The sequence below is a fragment of the Seriola lalandi genome, unplaced genomic scaffold (assembly GCF_002814215.2).
Source record: "Seriola lalandi dorsalis isolate HSWRI2012SDOR001 ecotype SW California unplaced genomic scaffold, Sedor1 jcf7180002054901, whole genome shotgun sequence".
In the NCBI taxonomy this organism is placed as follows: domain Eukaryota; kingdom Metazoa; phylum Chordata; class Actinopteri; order Carangiformes; family Carangidae; genus Seriola; species Seriola lalandi.
Genome location: NW_019525453.1, coordinates 1,257,594 through 1,277,426, shown reverse-complemented (window position 1 = coordinate 1,277,426; position 19,833 = coordinate 1,257,594). Strand labels below are relative to the sequence as shown.

The 19,833-nt window shown below is 40.3% G+C and overlaps 1 protein-coding gene across 1 annotated transcript; it reads right to left on the bottom strand.

Moving 5' to 3' along the window:
- Positions 1-888: 888 nt before the first annotated feature.
- arhgap18 (Rho GTPase activating protein 18) lies at positions 889-19,188 on the bottom strand. The gene is made up of 18 exons (XM_023430138.2): positions 18,853-19,188; positions 11,798-12,044; positions 10,478-10,616; positions 9,855-9,937; positions 9,481-9,633; positions 8,511-8,574; positions 7,739-7,857; positions 6,821-6,892; positions 6,547-6,640; positions 6,125-6,216; positions 5,853-5,930; positions 5,520-5,679; positions 5,260-5,342; positions 4,940-5,146; positions 4,591-4,725; positions 3,188-3,309; positions 2,985-3,040; positions 889-2,767 (listed from the first exon to the last, which is right to left on the bottom strand). Exons 1-18 carry the CDS (start codon positions 18,975-18,977, stop codon positions 2,676-2,678), a joined length of 2,121 nt encoding a protein of 706 aa, XP_023285906.1. The 5' UTR covers positions 18,978-19,188; the 3' UTR covers positions 889-2,675.
- Between the last annotated feature and the right edge of the window lie 645 nt (positions 19,189-19,833).

Genomic DNA, 19,833 nt, shown 5'->3' with positions numbered 1-19,833 from the left:
TGGTTGTTATACTCTCAGGCGAATGTGAAGTTGTATGTATGTATGTATGTATGTATGTATGTATGTATGTATGTATGTATGTATGTGATCGTATTGTGACAACTAGGAAACTGATGTCTCTGGTCATGTCATTTTTTGCCACTTGTTTTATGTGTTTCACGCGGTTTCCTTTGGGTTCTGTCTTGTTTTTGTTTTATGTGAAATCACCAATCCAAATTCAAATTAACAATTTTGAAATGGAAATAAAGGATTGAATCCTGAAACTTTGATTGTGAGATTACTGTTACTAAATTCAAGGACGGATTTATAAAGTTGTAACCAGTTGGCTTTAAATGGGGGATAAATCATTTATTAGGTCTTTATTTGGAATTACTAGTAAGGAAGAAACTTTTACTCCTTTTACAAGCTTTTTTTTAACTACAGATTTAACTGTTATTTTTTCCAGAATAGTCAAAATGTTTGAGACTAAAGTAGCAGCTTTTGAGAGCAAAAAAGTGGAGATAAATAAAAACACGAGTTTCTGTCTACTGTAAAGCTAACAAGAATATTGTAAGTAAGCTACTAGTATTCTTGAAAATTAATATCCTACAAAAATACCTTTTGGTTCCGTGGAAGGTCTGCAACAGGTCAACAATAAAAGATGCATCTCATATTTCATATCTCAAATCTTAAAATTGTTCTGTTGCACAATGGTCTCAGCAGCTGCAGAATATTGTTTCTCCATTTAAATAACAACAGCTCCTGGATATTGTCACGATGACATGCAAAAATGAGTCAAATCTTCTCTCAGAAGGCACCAAACTGTAAGAATGTTGATCACAGAGCAGCCTCTAACTAAAGGTGCACTCTGTCAGGTCCTTTGCATACAAAAGAAATCATACCAGCAGATGTGGTAATTAATAACTGCATGTTTATTTACAGGCGGGTTTATTTGTCATTTCAGAGACAGTAATAAGACAAAGACATCATTATTTAGAAAAAAAAAACATTCACAGTAAACAAGATAATGCAAGGCAGGGAGTGACAGACTGAGTTCAAACAATTAGAACAGTGACACATTATTTGTTGTAAGCACTCGACAGCTTTTCACAAAAAAAACATTTGTGATGTTTGACTTTGTGGTGGAGATATGATCCTCCACAGGCTGCTGAGACTGTGCAAAACCACACAGAATCAGATTAGCCTTGTAATGTATGAGCCAAGAAAAGCACAGATATGTGCCAAAAAGATAAAATGGAGATTTTTCTCTGCCAGTATTGTATTACATCAACTGATATCCAGACTGAGAAGGGTACAGAGCCAAAAATCAGAACAACAAATGCCAAAAGTATTAAGTGTCTGGATACTTTTTGGACCCATTATGTTAGAGTGTATCATTTCAATAAGGCCATTTATACAGTGATACATCTATTTTCTTCAAAATCATCATGTAAAACTCTTATCTTTAAAATTATCATGTCTTTGGTACAAAACTTTGAAGGCAAATCACCTGATTTGTTCCGTGTGAGCTTGAACACAGGCTACTATATACTATATATAAAAATGTGGAAATGTGTTTGTTCACATTTGTACACTGATGTTGTGCAGTTTCTGAAGATGGATGCACACATTAACACACTCAAACATCCACACATAACTTTTTAAAGTTAGAATGTACAACAACATTAATGTACCATAAAACCAGCGATGTCGTCATTGCGTGTCCTGGTCACCTGTCAGTAACGGCATCATCGCAGATACCCAAAAGGCGAGACATGTTGACCAGTCTGTGCTGGCTGATGCTAGGCTCACTGTCGAGGTGTGCCACATGATGGGCCCCTCGAACGTATAACTTACAGCAGTCCAGCTCTGGACCCCTAAGTCACACTCATTCAGTCCAAATGTTCATTCCTTCTTGATTATAGTGAAGTGCTTCCATACAGTGACATTGTATATTATGTCCATTTGTTTAATTTTTTAGGGCTTTTAATTAAAAAAAAAAAAATACAGCTGAACAAAAGCCAAAGTTTTCAAACAGAAATGTGATGTTCATGATTTAATAGAATTTTGATGACGCAGACTATATCATTTTAGCTTATTAATGCAGGCACAACAAAGTGATTAGTGGTAATAAATCACAGTATACAAAAGAAATACTTACAGTATCACATAATATTAAGATTGTGACTCAAGTGCTGAGACAAACTAGAGGAAATAATGTATTTCCACCAGTGTTAAACAGTGGTCTGTCAGGAGTATAGAGATGACAAGATATTCTCATACTGGAGGTTTTCTTTCAACCATACCACTGGACTGTACTTCAGGCTCATGGTACCTGAGGCATAAGATTCCAGTTAGAAGCATAAGGTAGGGTGAAAAAACGAATTAAAAGGTGTATAATCCTTTTTTTGTTGTTATTGCATAAAACACCAATTTTCCTTTATTCTTGTTTGGGAATTCTGGTTATGCAAAGACCTAGAAAAGAAAAATGTATTACCACACATTTCACCAAATGGGTTTTCACAAGTTCTTAAACTGCCATTGGAATATTAGCATTTATTTGGTTTCAGGGTTAAAAATGCTGTGTGCTACACATGAATGGTCCAAGCACGTCCAGAACCAGCCGAAAACCAAAGAGAACCAGGTGTTCCCAGTGACACGCTGTGGAGAGACCGGGGAGCAGTCCGGCATCAAGTCTATCGCTGTGCAGCTTTGATGACCCACTCCGCTGTAGGGTTCAGCTGGAAGAGGTCTTTCATGTACGTTTCCCCATCGAGACATCTCTCCTCTGAGATGAAGAGACAGACAGACAGACAGAGAGAAATATTTAACGTATGGACATGATGTCCAGATGTACTGTTGTTACTTCTATGATAGATAACTATAATTATGTGTGGCTATTATAACCTAATTTCTGGCCTGTTGGCTGACTAGCTGGGTTATTAGCAGAGAACAGAAAATGTAAACATTGTAATTAATTTGTTTTTAGTAGGAGCTGGACTTACTGATGTTTCCACCGATCTCATAGAGACACAGCTCTTCTCGCTTTACTGTCACGGAACTGGGAGGATAAAGAGAGAGAGGGAGAGCAAAGGAGAAAGAAGGCATTAAGGAGACATGAGGAGAGGATAAGCCTTACATAGCCAAGGCCGATACTGCATGTTTACCTGTGTGAGAGTGTGCGAAGTGCTGTATGTACACGCATTACCTGTCTTGGCTGAGGAAGCGGGTTAATACATCAGCGGCCTGCAACTCTGCAGTGAGCTGAACTGCCATAGAGATCTTACTGAACTGGGGGGCTTGGACTCGAATAAACCCCTGTGAACTTTCCTGGTTGTAAACACAGACAGACAGAAACACGGAGAGAGAGAGAGAGAGAGAGAGAGAGAGAGAGCGATAGAGAGAGAGAGAGAGAAGAGAAACATATAGTCAATCACTCACCATAAACACTTCACTAAAACTAGATCAGAATTCAAAACACTGTCCTCATCGTTACACAAACCCTCCCGACACAGGGACGAGAATGTGGACTGCGCCCAAATACCGCCTGTTTTGTTTAGTAAACTCCAAACACTGTCTGGTGTCACAACACTTAGCTGAGCATGCAGCTCAAGAGCTCAGCTGCACTTCCAAGTTACTCATTCACAACTACTGTATACTGCCAAGAAGAACAGAGCCACTCTAACACAGAAGCCTGCTTGCCAAAAAGGTTGATTAACAGGAGTCAGGTGAGAGTGCACCACATATTGCTACCTGAGAGCAAAATCCTGACTAACACTGAGAAGGAAGGTCAGACTCTTGCCAAGTGACAACTGAGAGGAGATAGAGCTGAGAGGCCGTCAGATGTTCACGTCATATAAAAGGATCCACTGTCCTGTATTTGGCTCTAGACTAAACTACAATTACTGCCTCATGATTGTATTCCACAATTATGTTTTGTGTGGTCACAGTGACCTTTACGTTCGACTGTCAAAATCAAATCATTTCATGTGAAGTGAGAAATTCCTTGAAGGTTTTACTCAGATGTCACGTTCGGGAGAATGTGATGGACAGACAACCTGAAGGCATGAAAATATGCTCACATAGGAACAACATTCTCATAAAGCACCGCTAGATGTCACTATTACTCAACTGACGTTAAACACGAGCTGCTCGGAGTCACACTCTATATTTAGATATATTGGTATCAAATTGTCATCTAGGTTTTTTATTTTGACTTATTATTTCTATTCAGCTATTAGGTTTTTAACTAGTGTTGCTTTGCATGCTCATTATTCAAAGGATGCATGGAAACCTTTGCTGCGGCGCTGACCTTTTTCACCCTTACCGGTTGTTTAGCTGTTATACTGGAGTTGAGGCTCAGTACTCTACTATGAAAAAAATTGGATATGAGTGTCTGTTTTATATGTCTGTTTTTATATGTAAGTCAATACATTTATACAACAATACACTTGGTTTACACAGCCATGGAAGCAAAATGTGTATTAGGTGTTAGGTTGTTTAATAATTCAAAATCTACTGTTAAATAAATGTAGAATTACACTCTCTCGTTAGCATATTTCTTAGTAGGATTATTAACTAGGTCACTGACTACGAAATGAAAACCCCTACCTCAGGGACAGCTTTATCAGATGGTTTGTCAGTGGTTATCTTCTTCAGTAGCTTTCTTACAGCTCTCTCTTTATTCTGTTTCCGCTGACTTTCCATGTTTTGATGTCTTACCTGGGTCACAATGAACTTGGGGATCTGGAGACAAGATGCACACATACAAGTGAGGTTTGATACCCTTAGTACAACATGCATGGAAAAATGAATCTTGATGTTTGTGTGAGTAAGTACGCCTCGCCAGGAAGCACCAAGAAACATTGTTCTCCATTGATTTCAATCATACAAATGACACTAACAAGGATTTACAGTTTGTTTATAGTGGTGTTTAGAATATATCGAGCGAGATCCTTACTGTCCATAGAAGATTCTGGTAACTAATCAGCAGGCGGACGATGTTGGCTGTGCTGGTTGCCATGGAGAACTCCTGTTGTTCTGTAACCTTGGAGCGGATGCCTTTGAACATGAAGATGTTGGGTGCTATGACAACAGAGACATTGTTGAGCGTCATTTTATTCTTGGCCTGATGGTCAATCACACGCTGGAAGAACTCCACTAATGCCTGGGGAGGAAAACAGAAATGAAATTTACACAGAAATAGTCAAGAGCTTCTCATGATTAGATGATTTACTGAATTGAAAATGAAGCATGTTTTGAAAGTGAATATGTATCTACCTTCAAAGTATCCCGATTGTGCTCGGGCAACAAAAGGACAAGCAGGTTCAAAGCCTGCAGCTGTTGCTTCTTTGTGGGGAGCTCTGTTAATACACACACACACACACACACACACACACACACACACACACACACACACACACACACACACACACACAGAAATGCTTAATGCACGTTTTTTTCACTTCATTGACTCATGATGTGGCCGTAAAAGTTCTTGCAATTAAGCTGAATACTTCATGAGCAGATGGTGTACATACTGTTGACAGCAATAAATGCGCTGAGGTACTCCACAGTCAGTAGCGGATGGGGTAACTCCCTGATGAACAGCTTCAGAAGGCTAGCAGCATCGTGCTGCTTCAACTGTTGCCATGGAAACATCCCGTCATAGAAGGAGGTCTCGAGCTCCTGGCACAGTGACTGGATACGGGACAGAGAAGGAACGAGTCAGGTCACTAATGCCAAAACTGGTGGAAGAATAACTTAGACATCACCTTATTTTTTTTTATTTTTTTTATTTTTTAAATAGACCTAACAATCTGAAACATTTTACAGTGTGTCTGTGCTGGTGAAAGTCAAATACTTTAACCAACCTTGACTCTAGTGGCCGCTCCAGGGATCCGTAGCAGTCCCTCTGTGTCTAATCCTTCCTCCTCAATATGACTGATAAACTAAAGATAAGAGCGAGATTGTGTTTAGGTTAAACACCACAAGAAGAAAGTGTAAACACTAACAATGATCACAGTACAGTAAGATAACATTATACATTCGTATATATTTCTGCTGTTTGATTTATTACTATCAATATTCGCTGGTGGACTGTCAATGGCTCATACTTGACAGTGTGACCTGCTGACGTGCTCACCCGCTGCAGTATGAATGGCACTTTGGTCCCAGGAGCTCGCCTCTGGTCCTGATCCAATAAAGTGGCAAGGGGGACACCGAACAGACCACTCTCTGCACACACAAGCGCAAATATTGAAAAACTAACATTAACTATACATGCATCATAACCTGGAAAAAAATTGTTCTTTATACTAATTTTTAGCAGTTTTTTAATGAGTTTGTGTGTGTGTCAGTGTTTGCACATATACCTGCTTGTGTGTGTGTAAAGGCTCTTATTTTGTTGTTGTTCACGTTTGTTTCTAGTGTTTGTGTCACTGTACATGTCTGAGTTTGTATTTTTTCTGTGTGTAATGAGAAAGCCTGTTTACTCAGAGTTTTGTTTAGCCTTCAGAGCCTTCCCACAGCATATTTCTGTGTGTGTGTGTGTGTGGGTGTGTTTACCCTTAGCCTTCACTTTGACAGCTTTGTGCGCCTTCAGGTCTATCCCAGCAGTGTCAAACAGAGCAGTCATCTCCACAAGCGCCAGTCTACGCACCTAGAACATTAAAAACAAACAGAGACAGAGACAGGGATATTATAGCAACTGCATCAACTAACTCAATTTCTTCCTACGGGAAAGTTTGCCTTGCAAAGGCTTATCATTAAATAAACAGACATGTAGACACAAGCATCCACAGATAATAATATTATGTCCTCGCATAATAACTTCACTTACCTTTTTCATATCCAGAGGAGACAGATCTCCTATCCTGGTCTGACCTGTTTTGTCTCGGAGCAGCTTAAAGTTCTAGAGAAGGAAACCGAAGAGATCAGGAAAAACTCGAAAAGGAAACACTGTGCCAAATTAATATTTGACTTGTATTACTTTTACACTGAATGCTGAACGTGGACGCCGTAATACTGATTTGATAGAATTGAATGAGAAGTGACCTTTTTCTGAACACACGGAACAGTGGAAATAATCTGTTAAACCAGCTTCAACCACAAGATGTCAGTACAGACCAAACTACCCACAACCTGTAGGTCACACTGGATACTCCATTAAAGTCTAACAAGACTGTTTTACTATAACTAGGTAACTATGCATACTATATTCTAATGTGTGTTGTTGGATTTTACATTTCAACCTGAGCTGTACATTCTGATTTTATTACATCACAAGGCCAAAACAACATATTAAGACAAGTTAATACTTCTTGATGCCAGCGAATATTCAACTATTTACATAATTAATCTGATTATGTTCAACCAAGTGCAACTGAGACAAACATTTTGTCACTCACGCAGTAAAAAGTCATTCCCATGGAGTGAGGTTCTTAGATTTCTGTTGTCTATCTCAGCTAATCATTGACACACAACAATTAATACGTTGTTAATACCAGCTCTAATATCATCCCACACTGAAGAATGCTTACGACAAGAGAGCAATTCAAAGTGGCTTTGCATACAGTACGTTTACAGTTAACAATGTATGAAATCAGTGCATCCTGTTTATTCACTCGCTCTTCCCTCAAGTACAGACATGTTCAGTGTATCAGTTAAGAAACACACTGTTGAGGAAGTGAATGTGCATGTAGTCTTTGTGTGTGTGTGTGTGTGTGTGTGTGTGTGTGTACACAGGTATGTGGCTCACTGGTAGTTTGTCGTCAGGAGAACTAGGGCCGGTGGTGACCTTTAATCTTTGATGGTTGTCCCTGTAAGAGAGCGCCTGCTCTGAAAACGCCACTTCAACGTTCAGTTCTGTCTCTGTTTCTGTCGAGACACACACACAGAAAAAAATGAAAATAAAACACAGGACCACACAAGTAGAGTACTTAAACTACATGAGACAGAGACTGAAGTGTGTTTACATTTATTTAAACCCAGTGTTTTAGCCCCCGATGGCAGAGAGAGGAAGAAACAGAGGCCTGCTGCCTTTCTCTACCTTTTAATACTACTACTGGAGAATGTTTAGGCTTGACCTGACATTTGCTCCGATTTGACAATGATGTACAATATAGACAAGATCATTCTAATGTTGTGTAGATCTGAAATAAAAGCCTCATCGATTGTTGTATCATATGTTTCCACTGAGTCTTTTTATTCCATTTTATAGTAGCTAAAAAGCAGCACTTCTTCTAAACATCTGCAAGCTGAAAATAATGTGCTGTTGTGTTTTGAATAAGCATAGACTTTGCCATGGTTTGAAACCTCTAAAACAAAAAGCTTGGAAAAGTGAATTTGAATTATAGTTCTATCACATTGCACTGTGTCCTAATCTTTCCTAAAAATGAGTTGCTATGCAGAGGTTTATTTGGGCCACAGTTAGTTGCTCACCATTCTGACTCACACTGCATAAGAGAGTGTGTGTGTGTGTGTGTGTGTGTGTGTGTGTGTGTGTGTCTGTAGGAGTATGTTGCACATACCAGCTGAAGTGACATCTTTTTGTCCATTCTCACTTCCCCCTTTGAATTTACTAGGCTGCTCATCCTGCATCACACAGCACAACACAGAGACACATGAGTGTACAGCACACAGTGTAATGTTCAACAATTCACTCACACATATTCAAACAGTACGCCCCTCCCCAGTACATTTCTTTCACGTTACATATTATCCTGTCTGTTAATTAGTGGACAAACTGCATCTAGGTGAAAGAAAATGTGAGAGTATTAGTTGACGACAGCTTATTCTGCTGACTGATGTACCAGTAGTACACTTCATTCTACTCAAATAGTAAAACTTAAGTCATATATTTTCCATTTACTGAATATAAATTTAGTCAATCCAATAAAATGTAGTGAAGGGACTTGATTTTCCAGAAATAAAATGAGGTTTGGTGCTTAAAACAGACTGCTTGCTAATTGGCAGCTGATTGCTGCCAGACTGGAGACAACAAAGTTAGCAAAGCAGTGACCTCTTCCTTTCCTAATAAAAAGGAAACGTTGGTTTTGTGATTTGTGGTTGAACGAATTCATCGTATTAAAGAGGAATCAGGGAAGAAAAACAGTATCAATGCAGCATCTTACTTCTGTGACCTCAATTAGCACAATTCTGACAGGAAAATAATAATTAAAAGCTTTAAAGGAATAGTTTGATATTTTGGGAAAAACACTTATTCACTTTCCTGCTGAAACAGCCTGACTAGCTGCTACAAGTTTCTATAAACACATAACTTATCATTTTCATACTTGTGCACTTCCCAAAAAAGAGGTCTTAAATTGTGAGATACACAGATAAAACAGTCTGATAAAACGTGTCCGTGTCAGAGTTTACAGTAAATGAAACAGCTGAACACATGGAAATGTAATGTCTTTGGCTTTTATACTCTTTTCAAATAGCTCCGACTTATATTCTTTCATCTTGATACAATTAAATTAGTTTTTGTCTTTTAACCTTTTCAGAAGGTCTGAATATATCCCTAACGTCAGGAACGTGTTGTCGGTTGCGTCGCCGTAGCAACGTCTGCTGTAGTGTGGTCACGCGACGTTCTACAGCTGCTGCCTGAGTTCTGGTCAGTGTGGACAGGAACACCGCGCTGTCTTCTTCCTGTCAATCAGAATCAGACATGAGTCAGTTAGACAACATCCATCTATTTCTATATCATCTATATCTATTTCTTTTCCAGGCTTTTCGTTTTAGAGGTTTCAAACCATGGCTAAGTCTATGCTCTATGTTCAAAGCTGTGAACTGCAAATATGAAACCGATAAACCATGACTCAACCTGGACCCAGGTGTCACTAATCAAATAAGGGAAAGATGATCGACACCTGATCCTGGTCAGCTGCCAATGAATCATCAAACAGTCGTGCTAGTCCCGCCTCTGTAAGCCACGCCTCCTCCTGTTCTCCTTCTGAAAGAGAAGAAAGGAAAACAAATAGGAAAAGAGAGGGATATTTTTCAGTTTGGTTCCTGACATGATCTATCACGAGCATTAATTTGTGACTCACAATGAGTGAAGGGTGAAGATCAGTATATAAAAAAGCCTTTATTTGATTCTACAGGTGCAGGAAATGGGAAAGGAGTACACACAGAACCGTACAACACATTATATACAGGAAGAGTGTGTTTGCTCCAGAGAACAATAGTCTTCATAAACAGACTCACTGAAAAACACTCAAGAATTGCATCCGTCATGTGCAAAGCAACACGGAGCCAGTCTGTACAACCCTGAGCTGGCAGTGTTTTTTTCCTTTTTATAAAGAGCCAACATGTCGCATTTACAGGTCAACAAAGAGGTTATGAACAGACGTGACATGTCCACAAAGAGACACAAAACAACCACAGAGATGCAAAATGACAACACATGCCCAGACTCGTGTATGATCCAACTCTGCCCCTACATTATCCTTACTCTAAATCAGGTCTGTCCATGGACACGGTGTTATCTCACCCTCAGGAATCTTCTGCTGCTCCTCCTCTTGAACTTCCCCTTCTCCTCCACCTTCTCCCCTCCCTGCTCCTCCTCCGGAGCGAGTGATATTCTCCACCTCCTTCCAATAGTCGTCCATCTCCAGCTCATCCAGAGAGTCCTGCAAGACGTGCAGCCACATTTCATCATTTACAATTTCAAGTTCACATTCCTGTTCCATATCTTGTTTCTGCCCTAAACAATGATTTTTTTTTGTCGATTTATTAAAAATAAATTCTCTCAGATATGATGCAAAGAGATGACAAATATCAACAGCGAGAGCCAGAGTCACAGCGAGTCTTAACAAGTCTCAAAAGTGTCCGTACCTCTCAGATAGCACACACACACTCACCAAATGCACACATATATTTTATGTAAGAGACCTAAAATATAAACAGACCTTGGAGCATTTTTTCCCCAGCTCACTTAACTTTTCCAAAAACGGCACTTAAATTAACTTGTTGGGTTATTACTGAGTTTCCATGCACATTAACTAACTAGAGATTACTGAAAACATGAGCAATGAGGGGCAACAGTTGTAAGCCTGCATACCAAACTCCCTGTAAAACTTTAACAGATATGATGTATTTATTTATTATTACATTTATAGCAGACATTCTTATCCAGAGAGAGCGCAACAGCAGAAAAGTTGTTGCCTGTGAATTATTAGAGAAGGTCTACCATTAAATAGTTTTATAGTGATACCTGAAAATATACACCTTAAAAATATGAACGGTAAGTCTTCATTCAGAGAGTCCGCAGACATCAGTATTATTAGCACTAAGAAACACATTGCCTTGCGTCATAAAGTCGGACCTGTCCATTTCATTTCTTGACCAAAACTAAAACATTGAGATTAAACAATGTGCTGCCTCCGCTGAGCAAACTAGCTTCAGTGCAAATATTTAACTGGACAAGTGCTGACATCTACCTGGACTCCATAAGTGTCCAGTTTTTGAATGGCAGCCCACAGCTGTAGTGTGAAAGTAGGAAACAAATGAAAGGGAAAAAACTGTCCTGATGATGAGTTCGTTTCACTTTAAGGTCGCCACACATGCAAGGATGCTCTTAATACAAGAAAGAAATATAAGAATCTATCATTTTAGAATATACACGAAAGAAGCTTGTTGGAATAAACAGAAGTAGAATGGGAGACCCAAAAAAAAAAAAATACAACAATACCATTATAAAAAAGACAAAAAAAAAAAAATTGGAACCAACAAATCTTATGAACTTTGAGAGAGTAAGGAAAGGAAAACAGTGCAGCAACAGCTAACGACAGCACAGAGTCACACCTCCTACCTGAGAGTTACAGCGCTGACATGCGGGTCGAGGTCTGGACCTGGAGTTGGGACTGTGCCCGGGGCTGGAGTCAGGCTTTGGGCTGGATGAGAGCTGAGACCTGGGGCAAGCGGCAGAGCTTGGATTGGGGAGTGACGCCGGGTCGGTGCTGCTGGTTTTGGTGATACTGGCGGGAGCGGCAGGCCCGTATCTATCTTCATGTTGTGTGTTCTGGTTCTGCTGAACGTTGTAGTGGCCTGTTCGGCGGCTGCAACAGAGACATGCACAGACAGGTAAGTCAGACAGTTAGAGGGACACGTCTGCTTATGATCCTTGCTAACGCATGTCAGAACTTGGCCAGGCAAAGTTTCTGATTTGGATCAAAAAATTATAATGATCTGATTCCCATAAGTCATAGCGTGAAACTCGCTCTGAGGCTTAACAGTTTCGCCTGAGGCTTTGCACTTTGTACCCTGTTTACATTATGACATATCTCATAACAGCAACTACTGTATCATAAAAATATTCCAACATTATAAATGTCGAATTGTCTGGGAACTGACTGTGTTCAGTGTCCTCTATAAAAAGGTGTATGTACGTTTCAAAAAGCAACCTACGTATTTGCTTTCATTTAGATCCATACGTCAGCTTTGTGCCTGCAGTGGATGCTAGTTTGCCTTTAATGGCAGGATCCAGATAGTTTATGACACAGAGCGGTCAGTGAGTCACACAGACAGAAGTCGGTCAAAGAGGCTAAGTAAAGACGAGCCAGCGGCATGTTGAATTCCCAGCCAGTCAAATAATGAGGACAACACCAGCAGGGACTAAGATTAGCAGCTCTCACACAGCTTGGACTTCACTGTGCTAATTTAACACAGGCAGCTCAGACTAGAGTGGTTTAGCCTGGCCTAGCTAAGACAGAGTGAACCCTCAATGCTCATTATGATGACGATGACCTCATAGGTTGTCTAACTATAATGACTGTCATTGTGTGTTGTCATATGCTGTCTATCACACACACACAGACACTTGAGGATGCGAAACAGCGACCCACATGATAATCAGTACACAACTTAATGATGTAATGTGAAGTCATGGACAAGAAACACACACTCACAAACACATGGTCACAATGTTTTTGAGGCTATGTAAGGCTGGGTAAACATATTATTGGTATATGAATTACAGGTAGGTTGCGGGTGAAAAAAAACAGTAATGGAAAAATAACAACACTTTAAAAAAAAACAAACAAAAAAAAAACATTTAAATCAAGAATAGTTAGCATAATTTTATTATAATTACTGTGAATGCCTATGACACAGCCTTTCACTCTGAATTCATTGAGTCCAGAAAATGCAGCTGCAGCTGTGGACAGATGATTTCTGCAAACCTGGTTATCTTTTTTTGAAATTCTGACATTTCCAACCACATTTCAATTTATGTGCAAATTGAAAATGCGCATAAAAGAGGTGGATGGTAATACAGCTAATGTGTGTTTGATATTGTGTCTTATTTCTGTGGTTTTGTTGTGACAGGAAGTTACACAGCACTTTCTTCATCTCTGCTCTCTTCCTTCTGATCTGTCACTCTCTCTTTCCAACTTCAAGCTGTAGCTGTTATGGACTGATCGGCTACAGTTCTGGTACAACTGTGATCTCTGTGTCCCATGCCAAGCTGAAAGTTGGCTGTCATCAGTGTTGTTCATCTACATTCATCTACTTGCGAATCATCAGTAATCTCACTTTCCAAACACACCGTCATAAAAAATATACAGTTGTATATTTGTCAGTGCAGTTGTTAAAAAGTTGAGCCTTGACACAGATTCGACACTGAAAGTGGATGCGTCAGTGTTTAATGTGATGGCAAAGATTAAAGCCTCTGCACGATGATTTTACTGAACTGAAATGAACTTCTACCAGTAAGGAGGGGACACTATGATAAAATTATATAATTGTCAGTGATACTGTAGCAAATATTGTTAAGTATGCATGACATTAAGTTAATAAGCCAAAACATGAAAAACACCAACATGTTCCAGATCACGATACTATAATGAAGTAATATGTCAGACACAACTGGGCCAGTTTTTATTACACCTCGAAGAGTCACATATTTGACACAGCATTTAAAAACACTACACATGCTGATGCAGAGTGACGTTTAAAGGGAACAATGAATAAAAAATAAAGACTGGCTCAAAAGTAATGCTTAAAGTGAAATTCAGGCACAAAATAATGATGTTTCCAATATTTAGTCACTACACACATCTAACTGCACTAAACGAAGGAAAATGAATTAAATTAGCTTGTAGGTGAACAGCAAGGAGCTGATGTGCTGTATTAATTTATTTGGAATTATCAGCAGTGTATTACCCTGAGGGTTCATGCCGCGGCAAAGCCACATACCACAGCAGACTTCCTGCCACACACACACAGTGTATATTACTAATAAAGCGTTAAAAAAAAACCCACTGGTAAATATAGACTCACACACTTTGATCTGGTTTCAACAAAGAACATCAGGTATTTCACTAACAACAGACCTCCTCCTCTCCCTCCTTCTGCAAATCTCCTTCCTTTCCAACTCCTCTGTCCTCCTCCTCTTCCTCGCCTACCCCTCCTTTTCCTTTCTGTTTGGTGCTCTTGAATTCCCTCCCCTATTGTATTGGCTGTTTTCCCACATCACTTTTTTCCTAATGTTCCCACATCCTCTCTTCCCCCCTCCTCTCTGACAGTAGGACTCATCAAAGCTCAGTGGGTGATAACACATGCAGAAACATGCTGTCTGACTCCTCTCTTGACCCTCTTTGTTTTGATGAAACTTAGCAGGTCACTCTCCTGACACATGCTTGTTGCCTTGAACAGCCCACCGACTGGAATATTTTCATTTCCTGTCCCCCAAGATGTGTTTAAACCAGAGCCACAGTATAAACGGTCTGACTGAACACACACAAACATATTGACACACATAAGTTTGTTAGTCCTCCATAGGATGAATTGTAAAAAACCCAAGTGACCCCTTAACAATTCATCTAGTGCCATCATTCATCAACTATCTGCAGGTGTTTTAGGTGTTGGTCCAAATATGTCAAATGCACAACAAACATCCAAAGCCAACAAGAAATAGCTGTTGCTACTGACTGGATATTTGGCGCTGATGCAACAGGCACCTGTTCTGATTTATCTGATTGGCTGTTTTCCATTTACCTACAGTCCTGCGGTTAAAGAAAATATATTTACAAGCCAGTTAAAAATTAAGCTTTGAAGTGTTCACAGTATATCAGTTGTTGTTGAGCGCTCTGGGTGATTTACCAATCTGTGAAAATATGTGAAAAGCAAGAGTGGAGGCGTGATTCCTCTGAGTGAACTGAGGTCACAGTGCAGAGATTCTTTTTGTGCGTGTGTGTGTGTGTGTTTTTGTGAGCAGGGCCATCCCAGTTCATACAATGTCAAATCCACAACACACACGCACACACACCACAATAATACAAACAAGGTTTTACACACAATAGTTAACAGCACACATGACTTTGCTCCATTTCACACAAGCATAAAAGGTCGGGTGGGCTGCCCTTGTGAGTAAAACAAACACTGCCTCTCTCTGGCACACTTTCATACATACATGAACAAATGACCTTTAAAGTAAAACACTGATGCAGCTGTGTGTGCGATTGTTCTACTCGTTGTACCTTTCCCCACACACCTTTTATCAGCTTGTTAGAGCTGCCGACAAAGATGAAGTGTGTGGGATAGAGTGTGTGTGTGTGTGTATATGTGCGTGTGGAAAAAGTCCAGTGAGTAAAAGTAAACTCTACACTGTGAGGTGCAAAAAGGACTAGAAGGAAGGAAACAGTATCGGCCAGCAAAGACCAAATTCTGCACCGATGAGTTGAACATGAGTCAAGATGTGAGGAAGTGATCTCAGCTGACTATTTTAGCTGACAGGGCCTGAGCTTGAGTATCACTGCAGAGACAAGGAGCTCCCAGCTCCACACAGCACAAAGAATAGATATGATACTGTAGATTTATATTAAAAAGAGACAACTGATTTAAATTATTGAGACACAGACAGTGGTGAAAGTACCGTACTGTGTCAAATTTTGAACATTTCTACCTCATCTTACAAAGAGACATGAGTTGTATCAATCTTCTCTCATCTAACTCTCACCAAGAAAGCAAATAAGTGTATTTTTACCGAAATGTTGAACTGTTCCTTTAAAAGGATCTGAGCAGTTTTTTCCAGCACTGGAAATGGATGTGAGGAAAACGATTATTTATTTCTATGGTTTGACACAAATACATAATGAACAATGGACAGCTGAGGAATTAACAAGGGGGGAGAGGATAAGAAGTGTGTGTGTGTGTGTGTGTGTGTGTGTGTGTGGTACTCCCATTCACATCAACAGGTGCCAGCTGCCCTCTGAAGACAGACGCTGCCTCTGTCTCCCCCACACACACACAGTTACTGATCTCAGCAAAAGACCCACTGGCTGAATAAATCATCTTCTTTTAGTTGTGAGGAATCTACACTGAAATGATATGCTGGCCCTTTCATGCTAGAGGTCTGACTCACTTGTCAGTTTGTCTCTGTCAATCTTTCTTTCCATCTCTCCGTCTGTCACTATCCACCTTTTTTTGTTGTTGGCCGGTCTGTCTCTCTTGCCGTCTGTTTCTCTAGATGATGTCCTGTTTATGCGCGTTTGTGTATTCTTCTATTCCTGACGGACACCACATTAAATCTGACGGTGTGCTACAGAGCACAGCTGCGAAGACTCATGCAGTGTCCTGTAACCCCTTCACAGCTTGTCTTCCTTTCTGCAGACGTCATTTCCTGTGCAGTGTTGTATTTCTGCAGGCGGTCTGCTGCATCACACAGTGAATTTATTTGAACCATGTGTGTCCACTAGCCACTTTTAACATAAATACTTTGGGTAATACTTTCTCCTACTCGACAGTGGAGAACACAACAGAAACACAATGCTCTTTAGCTAAAAAATTAACCTCTCAGAGCAGCTAAACCTATTTTCATCTGAATTACCAAAAAAGGAAAAACAGAAACACAACTATGAACAAGACTCCCAGCAGACACGTAACCTAAAGCTCCTTAGGTCGGATGTCCCTTTCTGGTTAAAGGCCAGCAGCTTTCTGTCTGTCTGTCTGTCTGTCTGTCTGTGGCACTCTGTCTCCCATTTCCTGACTAGGGGAAACAATGACCGCAAAACTAAGCCTTCAAGTCAACCTAGACAGGATGCACATACACTGTGGGAGGTGAGACAAAGGCAGGCTGTAATGTGATGCTGTTTTTTTTTCAAGCTAGTGGGAGAAGCCATCTGGAACACACACACATATACATATACTGTATATATACACACACACACACACACAGGGGCAGGTGTGTCCAACTGAAAACCAGCTGGACTGAGTTGTTTACTTTTATCACACCACGGTTGTTGACAGCTGTTGTTTGCTGACCTAAACATGCACTGAACACACACACACACACACACACACACACACACACACACACACACACACACACACACACACACACACAGCTCATCCTGGATGAATAAACAAGTGCTCTCTGTTATAAATAAGAGTGTCACTGTACAGTTGTTTCAATATGAGCTTAGTTCCTATTCAGTGTTTCCTCTGTGGTGCCTTGATTTATAGCTGCGCACTCAAGAGGAGTCTTTTCCTCACTGTAAGAAGCTGAGTAGGTGCTTATTATGAAGACAATCAAGAAGATATAAACAAAAGCAGCAATAACAAGCCTGGATGGTGGGTAAGACAGCGCTCTCCATCTCCATAAACATGAATGCATCAAATGAGGGAATTACTGTTGGAAGAACGGTCTTCATCCCTAAGAGACTTCATGCTTGTTTTTCATTTGTATCAATCTGTATATTTTACTACTTAGAAAATAAACTGCTTAAATGATCAATCAACAGAAATTTAATCATCGAAACTTCTGCTAATCATTTATTAAGCAAAAGTGGGAAAGATTTGCTGATTTTAGCTTCTGTTTTTCTGCTTTTTCTGTTTTTACATCTTTATGAACTGATCTTTGGGTTTTGGGCGGTTGCTCAGACAAAACAAGACATGATGACGTCACACTTAGCTCTGAGACCTTGTGATGGACATTTTTCATTATTGCGACATAGTCCCATGACATCAGCGTGAATCAGACTCCTTTTGTGGTCCCACAGATATACATACAGTTATTTTGAATATTGATTATTCTTTTGAATATTTTCCTCAACTGATGATCATTTGATTAATAAAAAGCCTTTAAACAACCTTTAACAATTTCCCACAGCCCAAGGTGATGTCTTCAAATTGATTGTTTTGCCTGAATAAAAGTGAAAAACCCAAAGATGTTCAGTTTGCAATTTGACAGAAGCAAATCCTCACATTTGAGTCTGGAACCACCATCAAGTTTTGGCATTTTTGCTTACAAAACAGTTCAACCATCAGGTTTTGCCCATTAACTTTTAGTTCATCAGGTAGTTTATTAATCAACTAATAACTTCAGCTCTACATAAACCAGAGTCCAAAAACAAGACACTATCTGGCTGTTTAGTAAAGCAAATTTATATTACACAGTGTTGGGGAAGTATTATCTTTAGAGCCACAGTGGTATCTAAGAACTCTCAGTCAGACTCTGGGTATAACAAAGTCAAGGTGAAGCTGCTGATCTGTTGATTAGGAATGTGCTGAAGGAAAAACATAACCCAGGGCCAGAGGCGGAGCTGGAGATAAAAAAAAAAAAATATGGGGCAACTTACCAGGTTAGTGCTGGGCTAGTGTGGTGGGTTTTATTTAACACTTCTGCACAGTCAACACAATTGCTCCACTGCTCTTCCGTTCAAAATGAGGTAAATAGCAATCACTGAGACCTTTGACCACTTGCTCTCTCTCTCTCTCTCTCTCTCTCTCTCTCTCTCTCACTCACTGACACACACACACACACACACACACACACACACACACACAGTCACCTTTAGCCGCTACTGGCCTCATTTCAAACTGGTGTATTAGCATGGCATTACACCTGCACACTCTCATTTGTCCCACCTGGGCACGGCGGGCTCGTGGTCCTGGGCTGACGGAGCACACACTTCAGTTTTCGGCAACAGTTCCGCGTTGCTGTGGTAACCCGTTAAAACCACTCCCTGGATCTGCTGCTGCTGCCGACTCATGTTTCTCCTCCTTTTCTTCTTCGCTCTTCTTCACACACAGCTGACATCCAAACACCGCCCGGTCCACCTGTAGATCTGTGTGTGTCTCTATCTGTCCATGCTTCCCGTCGCTGGACTCTTGTGTTGTTGACTCATTCTGACATCAGACTCTCCTCCTTCTCTCACTCTGTCTCCCTGTTGTTCTCTCCTTTCTCCACAACTTGTGTCAGTGTGTCTGAGAGGCGGGACAGGGGGCGGGATCACGGATACAAGGCAGCGCGGGGATTGGCTGGAAGCGCAGGTCCAAACTTTCAAAGTTGATGGCGCCCCCTACTGCTCCAACTGTGGTGAAGTGTGCTAACTGGATTTTTAGATATTTACTGATACATCTGGGAAGCTGTTTCCATAACATCAGGACATCACTTCCGGTATATTTTAACATAATTAAGTTCTTTATGAACTTGGGCTTGAGGTGCTACTCGCACAGCAGTCTGTACTCCAGTTGTTGTTGTGGCTTTGGGCTCCGGCGTACAGGATTTGAAGTGAAGCAGTGGCTATGAAGTTAAAGAGGAAGATGTTTGAGGGAGTTCACATCCTAGCCCTGTTTAAATATACACTCCCAGATTGTCAGCTATCTCCCTCAATATACAGCCAAAACAAGCACCAAGGTTTTTAAGGCCAAACAATGGATTAGTCCTTGACTGTCCAAGTCAGTCCAAATGATCAATGGCTGCAGACCAAACTACAGGAAAAAAATTCCATAGACTTCAGCATGAGGCTACGCAGTCCTTTGCAATCAAATATTAAATATGACAATAATAATACTTGATTTAAAAAAAAAAGTTATTATAAATTTTACTCCCCCAAAACTGGGTGG

Coding starts and splice junctions, on each gene's coding strand:
- arhgap18 (XM_023430138.2), bottom strand. CDS start 18,977: ATGAGTCGGCAGCAGCAGCAGATCCAGGGAGTGGTTTTAACGGGTTAC. Junction 9,938..10,477: donor GCAGCAGAAGATTCCTGAGG/GTGAGATAACAC, acceptor CTTCTCTTTCAG/AAGGAGAACAGGAGGAGGCG. Junction 9,634..9,854: donor TGGCAGCTGACCAGGATCAG/GTGTCGATCATC, acceptor TCTGATTGACAG/GAAGAAGACAGCGCGGTGTT.